The 16,091-nt window shown below is 37.8% G+C and overlaps 3 protein-coding genes across 4 annotated transcripts in view; 2 read left to right on the top strand and 1 right to left on the bottom strand.

Moving 5' to 3' along the window:
• The first annotated feature begins 29 nt into the window (after positions 1–29).
• LOC107040362 (chondroitin sulfate synthase 2) lies at positions 30–7,069 on the top strand. The gene is made up of 3 exons (XM_015260427.2): positions 30–358; positions 1,604–3,293; positions 5,356–7,069. Exons 1-3 carry the CDS (start codon positions 207–209, stop codon positions 5,845–5,847), a joined length of 2,334 nt encoding a protein of 777 aa, XP_015115913.1. The 5' UTR covers positions 30–206; the 3' UTR covers positions 5,848–7,069.
• LOC107040365 (ell-associated factor Eaf) lies at positions 6,887–12,055 on the bottom strand. Its single transcript, XM_015260430.2, has 5 exons — positions 11,573–12,055; positions 10,927–11,162; positions 9,283–9,760; positions 7,367–7,632; positions 6,887–7,255 (listed from the first exon to the last, which is right to left on the bottom strand). The coding sequence occupies exons 2-5, from the start codon at positions 11,069–11,071 to the stop codon at positions 7,146–7,148; spliced, it is 999 nt and encodes a 332-aa protein (XP_015115916.1). The 5' UTR covers positions 11,072–11,162; positions 11,573–12,055; the 3' UTR covers positions 6,887–7,145.
• Positions 12,056–12,553: 498 nt separating this feature from the next.
• LOC107040349 (protein LSM12 homolog A) overlaps positions 12,554–16,091 on the top strand; it is a 90,768-nt gene continuing 87,230 nt past the window's right edge. The window contains exons 1-2 of one of the 2 annotated variants that reach the window (XM_015260403.1): positions 12,554–13,969; positions 14,053–14,081. The gene's annotated coding sequence lies outside the window, so the exon portion shown is untranslated. Of the gene's footprint in view, positions 13,980–14,052; positions 14,082–16,091 lie in introns of both variants that reach the window. The other variant, XM_015260402.1, reaches the window with a different exon arrangement.

Below are 16,091 nucleotides of genomic sequence, written 5' to 3'. Positions count from 1 at the left end.
ATCAAGGTCAGGTTGGGTCTGGTCGAGTGTGCGGAGTGTGTGTGATGCCTGTTGAATGTGCATTCGGTCATAAACAATCATCCCATTGACTATTTAAATCGATTTTCATGTGAATAAATCTCATGATGTGAGCAGTCTTGTCAGAGTCGAAGTGAATAGAGAGTGTGTGGCTCGATCAGGGTTATTACTGACGATTGTCCGGTGAAATGAGTAAATTAGTCAAGATGACGTTGAGTTCATGTCGGGGGAATGGATACCTGATGATTGGAGTGTGTTTGGGACTCAGTCTGAGTCTTTTCATGTCTCCGGTGGAGATTTCCGAGGGAATCGACGCCAATTCGCCCTCTGATGAGTTCTGGTAATTAAATAATTATTCGAAAAGATCATTATTCAAATGGTGAAGGGCCTCGCAAGGGTCAGGAGGGTCAAATCAGAGTTGAATAGAATTTTCAAATTGTGTGTATCAAATCTCATCTCCCAGGAAATGTGAAAAAAGTGATTTTACTTCTGAAAAGCTAACAAATATTGAAACTGATAGGATTATTTCGATCATTGCGCACTCAGTTGGAATTTAAGAGGTCTTGGGGGTAAAAAAAATACTGAAATGTAGGAAAAACTTTGCGCCATGAATTCTTAATGAAGCGGGAATGAAAAAATCTGAAGGCTAGCATGAAAAATTCGTTCCTTTCTTAGGAACTGGATGAAACGAATTGAAGGTGATCTGAAGAGGATAAATAATTTTGAGAAATTTTCAAAAATACGAGGTGGTCGACTGCTGTGGGCTCCGCCATCTTGCATGGATACCCCTCCCTCTCCCAGTCAGAAATTTTTTAGAGTGACTGAAGTCACGCCGTACAGATATCGTGAAGATATCCAGGTCTCCTTTTCCGTAACTATTTATACAAAATCTATTGGAGTTATCTGGAAGTCAGATTTCAGGAATCTAAAGGAGGTAGCAATAATTGTGTTCAGACCTTTTTTGGAGCCATCAATTAGCTCTACAAAAAAGGTAATGAAGGAAGAAAATTTTGTTATGGCCCTTAGATTCGGAGATATTCCTCAAAAACTCAGCTGAGGCCTGAACCGACTTAAACCGTTTTCTCGCTGAACTACTGTATTCCTGTCGTAAAAAGGAGAATGGAAATCGATTTCGAAATATCTCGAAAACTCGAATAAGCGTAAGCGTAAGACTGAAACCGAAGCGCCACTACGTGAGGAGATGAGAAGGCGCGTGCGTAGCACGCGGGGCCGATCTGGTACTAAAAACAGTACCGGAAAAGGGAATGTTGGACATCTATGCGATATCCATACGGCGTGATTTCAGTCACTCCCAGAAACTTCTAACTGGGCTGTCGGAGGAAGTTTAAAAATGGCGGGGCCCCTCACCTCAAATTTTTAAACACTTCTTGAAATTGTTTATCACTTCTAGATCACCCTGAACCCACTTCATCCCATTTCTACAAAATGAACAAGTTTTCCAATCCATCATTGAAAATTTTCCATCCCCTCTCGGCAGAGATTCCACAATGCGAAGTTTTCCCCGCATTTCAGTCGTTTTTTTTCCACTCCCAAGGCCACTTCAGAACCGAATTTTCCCTTTCAGGTCCCCCGTGCCCTCCCAAGACCCCGTCGACGAGTACGTCCCAAAGATAAATCTCGCTCAAAAGCCAAAAATCCCCCAAAAGGTCCCCAAATCCCTGATCCGTCCGCGCTACTACTCCACTGAGCTCGGCATCCGCGAAAAGCTCTTTATCGCCGTCTCCACCTCCCGCGAGCACCTCCACACCCGGGGCATCGCCCTCAACAAAACACTGGCCCACCTAGTTGACAAAATCCGCTACTTCATAACCATCCCCGAGGGATCGAAGCCCAACGTCAGCCTCCCCGGTATCGTCGGCTTCACCGACACCCGGGACATCCTCAAGCCCTTCCACATAATCAAGTACATCACCGATAACTACCTCGAGGAGTACGATTTCTACTTCATCGTCAAGGACTCCAGCTATGTCAACGGAAGATCCTTGAATCATCTCTTGGATAAAATTTCCGTCTCCAGGGACGTCTACCTGGGGCGCCCCCTGGACGACGACCCCAACTACTGCTCCCTTGACTCCGGTATTATCCTCTCCAACTCTATAATCCAAAAAATGAAAACTAATCTCGACTGGTGCGTCAAGAACACCTTCTCCAGCATCGACGACATCAACTTCGGAAGGTGTGTCGAACATTCAACAAATCTCCAGTGTCGGAACACTTCAGAAGACGTCCAGTTCATCTCGAATGATTTTGACAAAATTCCAGATCAAAAGCTCAACAATTTTGCTGAGAAAAATTATTTTTTCGGGGATCGTCTTGGGATTGTGAAAAACTCCGTGACTGTAGCCTCAATTTTCGATCATTCGATGGTGTATAAACTTCACATAGAATCGGCGATTGACAGAATCAGAGAGATTGAATTGGTAATCAAGGATATTGAGGAGGATTATGAGGAAATTGCTAATTTTTCCAAGAATTTTTCGGGGAGGGCCTGGCCGATAGGTACCTCCGGGCCCTCCCGGCCCTCCGCAAGGTTCGATCTGACCCCGTGGGACTATTTCAACGAGTCCCACGTGTTCATGGAGACAGATCACGAGAACTCAAGGCCCTTGATCGGGAGTTTCAAGAGGGAGGTCGAGGAGGTCTTGGGGTTGCTGGGGGAGACGGTCAGGAAGAGGAAGGGGGGCTTGAGGGTGCAGAGGGTGGTGAATGGGTGGAGGAGATTCGACGCGGCCCGAGGGGTCGACTACATCCTCGATGTTCATGTTCTTGATGCCACGGGAGGGATGGCGACGAAGAGGTTCGAGGTGACGAAGCCCCTGGGAAAGGCTGAGATCCTCTCGGTGCCTTACGTCACGGAGAACTCGCGGGTGAACCTGGTGGTGATCGTGGACACCCAGGGAATTCACGAGGCGGGGGTTTTCATAGAGGATTACGTTAAGGTGTGCATGGAGAAGAGGGACAAGACGAGTCTGATGCTGGTGTTGCTGTATGATCCGGAGAGCCCGTCTAAGGGGAGCCAGGATGTCTTCGCTGGGGTGAAGCGGAAGGCTGTTGGGGTCACGGAGAGGTTCAAGAAGGAGGGGATGAGGATCAGTTGGCTATCGGTGAGGATGGACGTGAGAACTGAGAAGGTTAGGATGGATCCCATTGTGAGGGTCGGGGTTTTGGATTTGGTCAGCAGGAAGTTCAGCCCGGAGAGCCTTGTCATGGTCATGGAGATGGGGGCAGGGCTGAAGCCGGACTTTTTGAACAGGGTGAGTTTAATATTCCGTATTTAGGATTACTAAACTGACGGCGCGCTCCCGTGGGTCTCAGTGACGTGAGAATATATAGGCAGACGGATGGCTCAGAATTTCGTTTTTCCACTTCCTACACCCTGTACAAGATAAATTAAATTAATTTTTTTTTACGATTTCGTTTTTTGGGATTATCTCGGAAACTATGAGAGATAGAGCCTTAAAACCTATTCCATTCGATTCCTGAGGAAATTCAAATTTCCCTGTAAGAAGATGGACGGCTCAGACGTTTTTCCACTTCCTACACCCTATACAAGATAAATTAAATTAATTTTTTTTTTACGATTTCGTTTTTTGCGATTATCTCGGAAACTATGAGAGATAGAGCCTTAAAACCTATTCCATTCGATTCCTGAGGAAATTCAAATTTCCCTGTAAGAAGATGGACGGCTCAGAATTGCGTTTTTCCACTTCCTAGGCCTTATACAAGATGAATTAAATTAATTTTTTTTGGCACTTTGGTTTTTCGCGATTATCTCGGAAACTATTAGAGATAGAGCCTTAAAACCTATTCCATTCGATTCCTGAGGAAATTCAGATTTCCCTATAGAAAGATGGACGGCTCAGACGTTTGCGATTATCTCGGAAACTATACAAGATAAATTAAATTAATTTTTTTTTTACGATTTCGTTTTTTGCGATTATCTCGGAAACTATGAGAGATAGAGCCTTAAAACCTATTCCATTCGATTCCCGAGGAAATTTGAGTTCCCTATAGGAATATGGACGGCTCAGAATTGCGTTTTTCCACTTGCTACACCCTATACAAGATGAATTAAATTAATTTTTTTTTGCACTTCGGTTTTTCGCGATTATCTCGGAAACTATTAGAGATAGAACCTTAAAACCTATTCCATTCGATTCCCGAGGAAATTTGAGTTCCCTATAGGAATATGGACGGCTCAGAATTGCGTTTTTCCACTTCCTACACCCTATACAAGATAAATTAAATTAATTTTTTTTTGCGATTTCGTTTTTCGCGATTATCTCGGAAACTGCGAGAATAGACGGGGGGGGCGAGAGACCTTCGAGATATTGCGGTTTCGATTCGATATTTGTGTGACAATACTTTAAAGGAATGAAAATTATGTCAGGACGTGTATGTTCTTTCTAAAATAAGAACTAGTCTGACGGCGTCTTTTTAACGTGGAGATAGACTCAGCAGGTGACAAGCTTTCAAGATAACTGCGATATTATTAAAGAAATGACGTAATGACGTGCATGAATTTTTTATATAAGATTTAAGAGGCCTCGGGAGTTAAAACAAAGCACTGAAATCCAGGGAAACTTTGCGCCATGAATTCTCAGCCGAAAGGGGGTGAAAAAATATGAAAAATGGCTTTAAAAATTTATTCACTTTGTAAAAATCGGATGAAGTGAGTTGAGAATGATCCGAAGAGAATTAATAATTTTACAAAGTATTTGAAAATACGAGGTCGGGATCCGCCATCTGTAAAACCCCCTCTGGCAATCTAGCCAGAAATTCTAGGGAGTGACTGCAATCACGCCGTATGGATATCGTATAGATATCCAATATCCCTTATTCTTTTAAAAACATGAAACACTTTTTAAATAAGGACTAGTCTGACGACGTCTTTTTCGATGTGGACATAAACGCAGGAGGTGACAGGCTTTAAAAATATTTACGATATAATTTTTTTAAATGACGTAATGACGTGTAAGTTTGAAGAGGCCTCGGGAACAAAAAAAAGCACTGAAATCCAGGGAAACTTTGCGCCATGAATTCTCAGCCGAAAGGGGGTGAAAAAATATGAAAAATGGCTTTAACAATTTATTCACTTTGTAAAAATCGGATGAAGTGAGTTGAGAATAATCCGAAGGGAATTAATAATTTTAAGAAATATTTGAAAATACGAGGTCGGGGTCCGCCATCTTTAAAACCCCCTCCGGCAACCTAGCCAAAAATTTTGGGGAGTGGCTGAAATCACGCCGTATAGATATTGTATAGATGTCCAATATCTCTTATTTTTTTGAAAACATGCACCTGTTCCTCTCACAGGTGAGAATGAACACGATTATGCAGTCCCAGATATTCAGTCCCATCCCCTTCACCGAGTACCACCCGGACATCGTCTACCCGGATGATGTCCAGCGTCCCCTGGAGGTGGACATTAACCGCAATTACGGTGGCTACGACATCCACAACTTCGAGACCATCTCCTTCTACATAAAGGACTACCAAACCGTCCGGAAGAGCTCGGAGAAGGACATTTCCATCGTTCGAAACGACAAGGACATCATCTCGATCCTGAAATTGTCGAAGAGCAATATTATAGATTCTCTTTTTGAATTGTTCGTTGTTTACAGTGATTTGCACACCCTTAGGGCTGTTGAACCCGCCCTCAAGGTCAGGTACAGTGAGATTGACTGTAGGGGTGCCAGGTTGGCGAGTGAATCTTCCAAGATCAGTTGTGAAAACAGGAAATACTCGAGGCTGGGACATCGAGGGCAATTGGCTAAGCTGATCCTGGATTATCAGAATAGCAATTGAAAATCATTTTTGATGAATGCCAAAATGTTTCCAACAAAATAAGAATTGAATTTTAAGTATTTTTATTTTAATTTTTTGTTGAAAATCCTGTTTTTAGTTTCGTAGAGATCGTTATAGAATTGTATAATGCTCTCTGGTGTGTATAAATCTCTCAGGCATTGAAATTTTCTTTAAAAATTCCTCGATTTATGTATTTAATTGGTTAAAAACAATCTGAGAGAAACGAAAAAACAGTGAAAGCAGGTTTTTCTCAGATTTGAAGAAAAACCTGACCTTATTTTGTGGATATCTCCGAAACGGTGAGGTTTTTTGAAAAATGCCATATAACATTTTTGGTCGGAAATTTAACTATCTAGAAGAAAGGTCGTAACACATTTTTCGATAAACCCAATGGTTCTCGAGATATTTTCAAAATAGTGAAGGATATTATTGAAATAAAAATCTGTGCTCCCAGAGCTCACTTATACAATCAAACTTATCACATTAATCAATCAAGGCAATTAAAAACAGGTAGAAAATGAATTACTATACTATAAAAGTAGGTTTCAATGAGATAGTAATACTAGGCTAACTGCCACTCCTATCTCCTGGTTAACCATAATTAAATCATTAGTAAAATGTGAAATTCCATCACTCACTGATGAAATATGAACAATAGACAGTGAAAAATAGTCCATCGAACATTAATTATCGAATTCGGAATATAAAACTCTTCAGAGAACCCCTAGAACTGTTTCTCAGGCTAAAAAATGGTCTCAATCCCAATTTTAATTGTTAAAATCGCAAATTAATGGTTTAAAAATCCTCACGATTTAGGGGAAATTCTATAATATTTCCTCTGTTGTCTTTAATATGGCAGCTTCTAGCTGTTGATAGAATGATCCTATCATGTGTGAAAAAGTTGATCGAGAGTATTTTGGAAGCTAATGGATTCGAAGGAAAATATCAAGAAACATTATTTACAAAATATTAGATTCCCCACGAAAATTAATCATTGGGAAATCCAAAAAACTCAAAAAATGATCCAACAACCACAAAATAATGCTTGGCAAGACCTTGCTTTATTCAAAGGTTTGAGCTGACAATTACACACTACGATATAAGAGAAAAACGAACGTTTTTTTTCGATTAAAACGAACAGAAATAAAAATAAAATTGATGATAAAACGCCGAACACCCTAACTCAATTTAGCAAAAATATATATATAATTTTTCATAACGATTATCGTCTTTTGGCTATATAATCAACCATCTCCAATCGTTTCCATGAATTCATTTAGATTTGATTACAGGAAAAATTAATCGCTATCTGATTCAGATTCAGATAATTGAAGATCATCGTTCAATAGATTATCTGGCATGTTCATCAGAATTGGATTTGGAGACGATGTATGTCCATTTGCATGTCCTGAAAATTAATTAAACACACTTAATCATTTTTTCTGAATCAATTGCGCTGATTAAAAAAATAATTCCCATTTTTTTGTGCTTTTAATTCATTTTTCACTGATATAATTACCATTGGCAGTCATGGGTCTGTGAGTTTCCTCGTCAGAATCACTATCAGAACTAGAGGAGCTTGAGCTACTGGAGCTGGATTCACTGAGAACTCCAACTTGGTCCCGGGAGATGACAGTGGTGGTTCCAGTGTCGAAGTTTGGGGAGGGTTTTGAGGGGGGTGAGGTGGCTTTGGGGGGCTGAGCAGGGGCTGGAAAGTCCTCAAAGTCAGCACCGATCATGGGGAGGCTCGGGTGAGTCGATGGCCCCATTGATTGCGCTGGAGAACTGAAAAACAACAATAATTTTCTTAAACATTCGTTGTTTTTAAATAAATAATTAAAATTCAGTAGCGAAGTGGTAAAGGATGATAAGTCGGTTTTTTTCCGAAAATGAGTTATTGATGGAAAACGATTCTACATATTGTATTACATATCTCCTATAAACGATTTGAGTAAAAAAAAATTAACTATATTTTTATTCAAGTGAAAAACGGAAAAAGTCCTGAATTTCATTCTCAACTATCATCCTGCGAGTTAAATCGACTCATACCTTCATTCTCCTATTATGGATACTTTTCATATTAATTTTATTGGAAGGCAATTCAAATCTCCACACCGTGTCCCAATGGCGACAAATTTACCATCTCTTCCTGAGGGAATCACCCGCACGGAAAATTATGTATGTGGAACATATAAATAAGTCTATGATGTATATATGACACATATATTAAACATATAGACGCATATATTCTACATATAAGTGCTATACAGCATTTTTCGCCGATTTCTATACATAAAAAATATGTTTATTATGTATACTGCTATTATGCGATGGTAAATGCAATATATATGTTGTTATATAGGGGAGAGTAGGGCAAAATGAAACAGTCAAAAAACGACTGTTGACGCAATTTAGCCAGAAATTTTATTTTTTATTTTTTGTCAACTTTTTTTATTCTTGGGAGTACTAATAAGAATAATCACTTTCCATTCAGTAGGATGGAAGATTATTGAGAAGTTTTGATGGTCGAAGATTTTGTCAATGAATTATTGGATTGAAATTTAGCATCACGTTTTCCTTTCTGCCCCTCTGGTTCGCCCCCTGGGCCTCGCTCTGGACTTTGGATTTTGCTGTTTCATTTTCTTTTCAATTGATCCATAATACTAAATGGAAAATTATTATTCTCATCAGTACTCCCAAGAATAAAAAAGTAGTAAAAAAATTGTTTTTTTGCTTCAATTGCGTCAAACAGTCGTTTTTTTGACTGTTTCATTTTGCTCCACTCTCCCCTAGTCGATACATATACGAATATCAAATTCATATGTATATAACATATATCGCACGGATGTTGATCATATATGAGAATTTATACTCAATATATATGTAACATTGCCATGCAATTTTTTAAAATTATTAATTACTCAGTTTATAAGTTCGAATGATGATTTTCTGCTTATTACTATCGTAGCCCTACCTGAAAAACCTATTAGCTGAAATTAAATTTCTCTATCGGAGGGGGGTTCGAACCTACAACCTATGGAATCGCAACCTAACGCGTTACCCCTGATTACAAAATCATTCTTACAATCATCTACACTATATTTCGACACCCACTCCTGCTCTCGCGCCCCAAAAAAACTGAAACGATGTCTAAAATACCCATTCGCTAATTTATTTGCAAAAATAACTATGCTATATACAATACAAGAGCAATTTCCCACTTGTTTCGTATTTTTTCAAACAATAGTTCATTTTTAAACCATTGAAGAGCCTTGAGTGCTCCATAATTAGACTGTTCACCGTACTTGGATATTCTTAAGCAGTTGGAATTTGTCTAAAATATCATTTTCATTTTCTGAAAATAATCCACTGAAAAAGTATCTCTTCGTGATTTAAACTCAGGAATGTCAGGGATTAATTGAAAAGTAGTCTCACCTGTTGCTATTTACATTGGGAGGACTCTTCCCATGATAAGGGGAGATTCCCTTGGGACTTGGCTGCTGGGTCTTGGGGTGCAGTTGCACAGTGGGCTCCCTCTTCTTCCCAGTGGAGACTTTCGTTCTACTCGTGGATCTCCCATGCGTTGGACTTCTTTTCGTCTCCACAGGGGTGTGGGGCCTACCCGAGGAGTTTGTGCTGTTGGACGTTGGAACTGCTAGCAGTTGGGACTTGGGCTCCACTCTCGTCTTCTTGACTTGAATGTTGGAGGAGAGCTTCTCCAGGGTGATCTCCCCAGTTATCCTGTCGATTATCAGAACACATTCTTTGCTGTAGGGACGCTGGGAGCCTTTGAACACTGTGTGGGGTATGCCTGCACCGTCCAGGTGGGGCACTGTCACTGTCATCATGTGGTTGGAGCCCACCTCTACTGTTGCCATCTTCGATACGTCTACAGAGGCTGGTTTGAAATCGTCTGTGGAGAATTTTTTTTATTAGAGGAGGAAATTGTGCTGAAAGGTCTTTGGGGTTTTTATTGGGAAAGTATTTAGGGGATAATGAGGGGTCCTCTCGAAGAAATGAAAATGAAAATTCTTAAGGTCACGTATCTTCGATAACAATTGTTGGATAACAAAATAATGTGAATGAAAAAGTGAGAAATGTGAAATTTTCTTGACTGTTGAATTGAAAATAATAAAATTGCATTCCTGGGAAATGTCGACTGGACGTGTTTTAAAATGAGGTAATTTGGACAAGAGTATTGTGCATTGATATTCCTTGAAATTGTTGCCAATTTATCGATAAATGAACTAATGAAGAACAAGTTTGAAATTGATGAAATGATATAGAATATACAAAGAGTGAGTCTCTTTAAGGTATTTGATCTCATGTTATGCTGAATACAATGCTAATGGCTTGTTTATTATAACGAGAGAAACACAAAGTGCATGTGTAATCGAATCACCAAATGGAAGAATGAATAAATAAAAATATTGAACGGAATGAGAATTTTTTGTTCTTTTTACAATCTGTTTTTTCGTAGAGAATTAAATTCTCCATAAGAAATATCTCTTGACATTTTCTTGTAAATTCACTCATTACCGAGACAATTGGGTAATCAACAAAATAAAAGTAGCAAAATGTGAATAAAAGAGTGAAAAGTGGGAAATTGTTTTCACTGTTAAATACCAAACGATAAAATTGAATGCATTATCATGGAAAATGTCGAGTGGACGTATTTTAAAATGAGGTAATTTGGACAAGATTATTGTGCATTGATATTGATTGGAATTATTTCCAATTTATCGATAATTGAACTAATAAAGAACAAGTTTAAAACTGATGAAATGATAAAGAATATACAAAGAGTTAGTCTCTTTAACGTATTTGATGTAGAGAATTACATTCTCCGTAAAAAATACCTCGTCATTTTCTTGTAAAATTAATACATAAAAATACCAATGCATTCTCATGAGAAATGTCGAGAGGACCTGTTACAATCTGAACGAGATTATCATCCTCCACCATTCAGTGACATTTTTAATTTATCAATAACTCAAGTAATGTCCAACTTGATAATCAACGCAGTAACGAAGAATATAACATAAATGAACAAGAATATCAGCAAAAAAATGTCCTCACATTTGAGAGTGTGAAAAGCAGTCCCTCGATCTCCAGTGAAGGTAGGACCAAGCTTGAGTTCCCTGACCTCAGGCCCCAGGCCCAGTCTCTCCGCTATATCCCTGCCATACCCAGAGGGCGACCCATTGCTGGCCATCGACTTCATTCCTCCAGAATCCTCAGGAAACCCTCGATCACACCCCAGACTCAGTCCCTCGACTCCACCTGGGGATCCATATGTTGGCCCTCAGCCCCACCTACGAAAGATCCCTTCCATCAGCAAAATCTCCACAATAACCCTCAGCAAAACCCCTCTCTTTCCCAAGAAAAAACCCCAAACAATCATCAAAACCCTCTCTTCAACAGAATAAAACTGTAAATCCCATTTTTTTGAGGTTAGGGGGCTCAAACGTCATCTTCCCCTGCCACAACAACAGTAAACAATTATTTCAAATAATTTTTCCCTCAAAAACAGAAAACAAAAAGCAAAAATTACGATTTTTTTTTGTTTTTCTCTTTATCAATTGTTCAAAGAAAAAATCATGTAAATGTTGAAAAAAAATTTCTGAAGATAAATTTTATCGTTCTCAAGGTTCTTGAAGGGTCAGATGATTTTTGGAGGAAAAATTCAATGAGTGATGAATTATTGGAGGCAGCAATCACTTACGAAAGACGAAAATGTCGAGTTTTGAGAGTAAAATGTCCTCCAAATATGTCTCGGCAGCTGTCCACCCCCGGAGTGCCCTAGACTCTCGAAAGACTATGGAAAATACTCCAGACTCTCCCCTGAAATGTTGACACTCTTCTCCAACCCTGAACAGCACGAATGATCCAACAAAAAATTTAAATATGACATTGGATTGATGATTAAATGGTTAACAGCTGCTCGGGTAACTCGATACAACTATGGCACTTCGTTATTCACTTCGGTTTTTATCAGTAACTTTGACTTTCACCTAGGTTAAATGGCCTTGAGTCTCGGCGAATCGAGGGAATGTGATCTCACACGATTTTCTTTCGGGGATTCTATTGGGATTTTTTTTTGGTCAGGGGGATTTTTTTTAGATGATCGAATACATCCCATTGGCCCAATTTGACACTGGTTTGGTACTGGGGGTTCGAAGCACTTATTGGAAATAAAAGAAACAGGATTGAAAATTGATGGACTGGGAGGTGGTGTCCTCTGACGAGTGGAGGTAGACGTACGGACCTCTGTCGGTAAGTCATTTTTTTCAAATTTGTAGTTTTTTTCATTTTATAAAAAACATTAATTTCTGATTTTCTGCAATTTTTTTTATTTTGAGATTTTTGTTGCTTGACAACGATTTTTTGAAAATTTTATTTTTTATAATTTTCAGCTTCTTTTTAATTTCCGAAAACAATAAAAAAATCATAGCTATTTGGAAAACATCGTAATGCGAAAAATTGTTTCAAATCATTTTTTTAGATAATTTTTTTCACTTTTTAAATTCATTTTTGCTTGTTGCAAAAGCAAAACCTCTCATTTCTCAATTCTTCAGATTTTTCATAAAAAATCAGGTCCCATTCCTTATATTTATCCCCCTCCCCCTCAATTTTAGGTCCCACGATGCGCGCGCAGTAGTCTTTGTCCGATCAAGTCAAGATGGCGGAGTTGAGTGATGAAAATGGCGACGAGCGACGGGAATCAGACAACAATAGGCACCGGCGATCGGTTTAAACTTTAAAATTGCTCGAAAAGTATGAAATTAAACATGAAAAATAGTATTTCATGGGTGGAAGGTGATTAGTGCCACGTGAATACCAGAAATTTGTGAAAATTGAGTCGTGTTTTGAGGTGCAAGGGGTGCCAACGAAAAGTTGGGGGCATCACTCTGTGTTTACAAGTGCTACGAGTGTTTTGTTGTAGTTTTGTTTGTTGAAAAGTTACAAATGTCGTGTCAAGTGTTAACTATTGATGAAAGGAATAAATAAATGTTTATCAGTGTCACGTGAAGACCTGGAAATCATGAAAATTCTATCGTGACAAAGAGTTGAGGGACATAAGACTCTGTGTTACAAGTGTTGAGTGTCACGTGTGATGAAAAAAATGTATCAAACGCTGATGAATAAAATGAACAGAGTCAAAGTCATAAATGAAGTTCAGATTCAATAAATGAATTGATTAAATTAAATGAATAATTAAATTAAATGAAAGAACAAAACAATTATTGAAATAAATTAATAGAGACATAATAAGTGAATGTGGGTGAAATTAATACTTAAAAATTCACTTTTTTTTACAATTAATTATTTCGATTGTGACGAAAAATCGTCACTCAATGTCACGTGGAAACCTTGAATTCGTGAAAATCCTGTCATGACAAAGAGTTGAGGGACTTCAGACTCTGTTACAAGTGTGTTGAGTGTCATGTGTAATGAATAAAAATGTGTGAAGGACTGATGAATAAAATAAACAGAGTCGGAAGTCATAAATGAAGTTCAGATTCAATAAATAAATAAATTGAATTAAATTGAATGAATATTAAATGAAATAAAAGGACAAAAAATTATTTAAATAAATGAAAAAAGAGATAATCAGTGAATGTGAGTGAAACTAATTCTCAAAAATTCAATTTTTTACTTTTTTAGTCACTCCGTTCATTATTTCGATAGTAACGAAAAATCCTCACGATGAAATTATCGGCCTCTGCGTTAGCAATGTTCATAGAATTCGCAAAAATTCTGTTACGACAGAGCCGAGGGACATAAGACTCTGTGTTACACGTGTTGAGTGTCCATCTGTAATAAAAAAATGTGTTAAGTGCTGATAAATAAAATAAACAGAGTCAACATGAGTGAACTTGAGATTCAATAAATGAATGAATAAAATTAAGTGAAATGAATAATTAAATGAAGTGGAAGAACAAAAAAATGAGTGAAATAAATCAAAAGAGAGATAAGAAGTGAATTTTGGGGAAGTTAATTATTGGAAATTCAAATACATGATGAGATGATGATTTGAGGTGCATCACCTGAAGTATAGAATGAACAACATCTGCGGTATCGGAGCTGCCACCAGCCGCTGGTCACTCACCAGCACAAGGTAACAGAAGGTAACAACTCAACTTTCCCTCCAAATCATCCTTATTAGAATCATCTCTTAATCATATTCTCCTTTATTTGCAGAAATTGAACAGTCAGTGGCGAGGGGAAGGGTAAGTGACTATAGTTATTACTTATAGAAATATGTAACTAGGGGATTTATAAGGGTGTAAGGACCGAACAGTCATGCAAGGAACCTTTTGTTCAAGTTTGTACATGACTAAAAAAATATTTTAACACCCCTAGATTCCCCTAAATCGAATCTAAATGCGAAAAGATTCCCCGGAGAAATTTCACACCGTCTTATGCTTATAAAATCCATTAGGTGTGTGAATGATTTCTCTTCCCCTAGATTGAATCAATCGAACCAAATTTAAGTAAACTCAAATTTAAGTTAACAATTTGTAAGGAATCAATCGAATCCCATGGATTTTTCATGAATATAAACTTTAGCGAGCTCTAGTCATTAAGATCGATTAAAATTCAATGTCTCATGCAGATTCGAAAAAATTTATATTTCTCCAAAAATCGATTTTTCAACGATCACTCAAAAAATTGTCATCAAAATGGAATCAGTCGTGGCTCAAAAATTGATAACAATACCCTCTTGATTCTATAAGAATATGATGAGGGTCGCACAATTCGTTGTTGAGTTACAGCACATTGTTTATGCGATTTGAAAGAGAAAATCGGTTTTTTCATCATTACTGAAAGACTCATCAGTAATAGCAATTAAATCAGGGCTTGAAAAATATACTTCAATGCCTTCTCAATCAAGTTGAAAAATGGTGAGAACAGTATCATTGCTGATCAAGTTACACAATACCGTCATGTTTTATATAAAAATCTCTATCTCTATTAAACTCAGGTACCAGTCTATTATGTTGAATACTTATTCATATTGATTCATGGTCCCAACTAACTTCTGACAGAACCTGGGTTAAACTCTGGCTAAATCCTGACTAAACCCTGATAATATCCCGGCTATACACTGATTAAACCTTGATTAAAACTTCATTAAACCTGGAATGAAAACGAATTCGAGTTTTCAGAGGCTCTGAATGTAGCATTATTTGACAGAACGAAATCATACGCAAAATTGTGATGACATTTCAATTGATCATAGTATGACATGAAAAAATAGAAGAAGAGAATAGTGGAATGAAAATTTAAAAAAGAGAACCCATTCGGAAGAAAATTGCTCCACAAGAACTATACTCATTTATTTAAAAAATGCATTTGTTCACTTGATTGATTGAAAAGACATTCTCGCCATACAAGACCTTTCAAAACATCCGTAAAATGCTTTAGGGGAAAATTCAATTTAGGGGATTCCAGAGGGCTTAAGGGCCAAACAATCACATGACCAAACTTAGTTCAAGATCCCTCTAAATCAGGGATAGCCAAATTTGTAGTATTTTATTACGGTTACTTTTGTAGCCCTTCATTAGATCAAATCACTCTTGATATTTTTTGAGTACTTAAGTATCATCAATTCAAATATTCAAATTTTCAACTATTTTATCAATCAATAATTTGAGGTAGGAAGATTGCCGATTACTTGTGTAATCGAAAATCCCCTTTCAAGAAATTTGAATTATTCACTTAGTAGTAAATTTACAGTTTCATATTAACAAATTTTAAATATATCATTATTAGTAAAAAATCCGATTATTAATATTATATTATTTTGAAAAATTGAATCAACATATTTTAAATCTTCAATAATGTAAGAGTCAAATCCTTGTAATATTACAGAAATTTAATATTGATGGGGATCCCTGCTCTAAATTAAATCTTTCACCAATTTTCAGCTGCATCTCATGACAACTGAAATAATCGATAAAAATCCCAACGCACTTCTTCAAAAATGTGCGTAGGCCCGGTCCAATGACCCTATTTAAGTGGCCAAAAAACTACGTAAGGCCAGAGTGACTAAAAAAATTTGACCGTAACGATCACCTCTGACTTGCATAGATTGATCCATCATCATTGTCTTGTCTGGCTGTCGTCTCGCCAATTCATTTGACTCCATTCGGGGCAAATATTGACTTTTCTTGGAACTACTCTGCTATTTCCACACTCTACAAACAAATTGTTCTTTTTTTTCTACCCCCCCCCCT

The sequence above is a fragment of the Diachasma alloeum genome, unplaced genomic scaffold (genome assembly GCF_001412515.2).
Source record: "Diachasma alloeum isolate Michigan unplaced genomic scaffold, Dall2.0 Dall_scaffold_00327, whole genome shotgun sequence".
In the NCBI taxonomy this organism is placed as follows: Eukaryota; Metazoa; Arthropoda; class Insecta; order Hymenoptera; family Braconidae; genus Diachasma; species Diachasma alloeum.
Note: the sequence above shows the minus strand (reverse complement) of the source record. Positions and strands in the feature narration are given on the sequence as shown.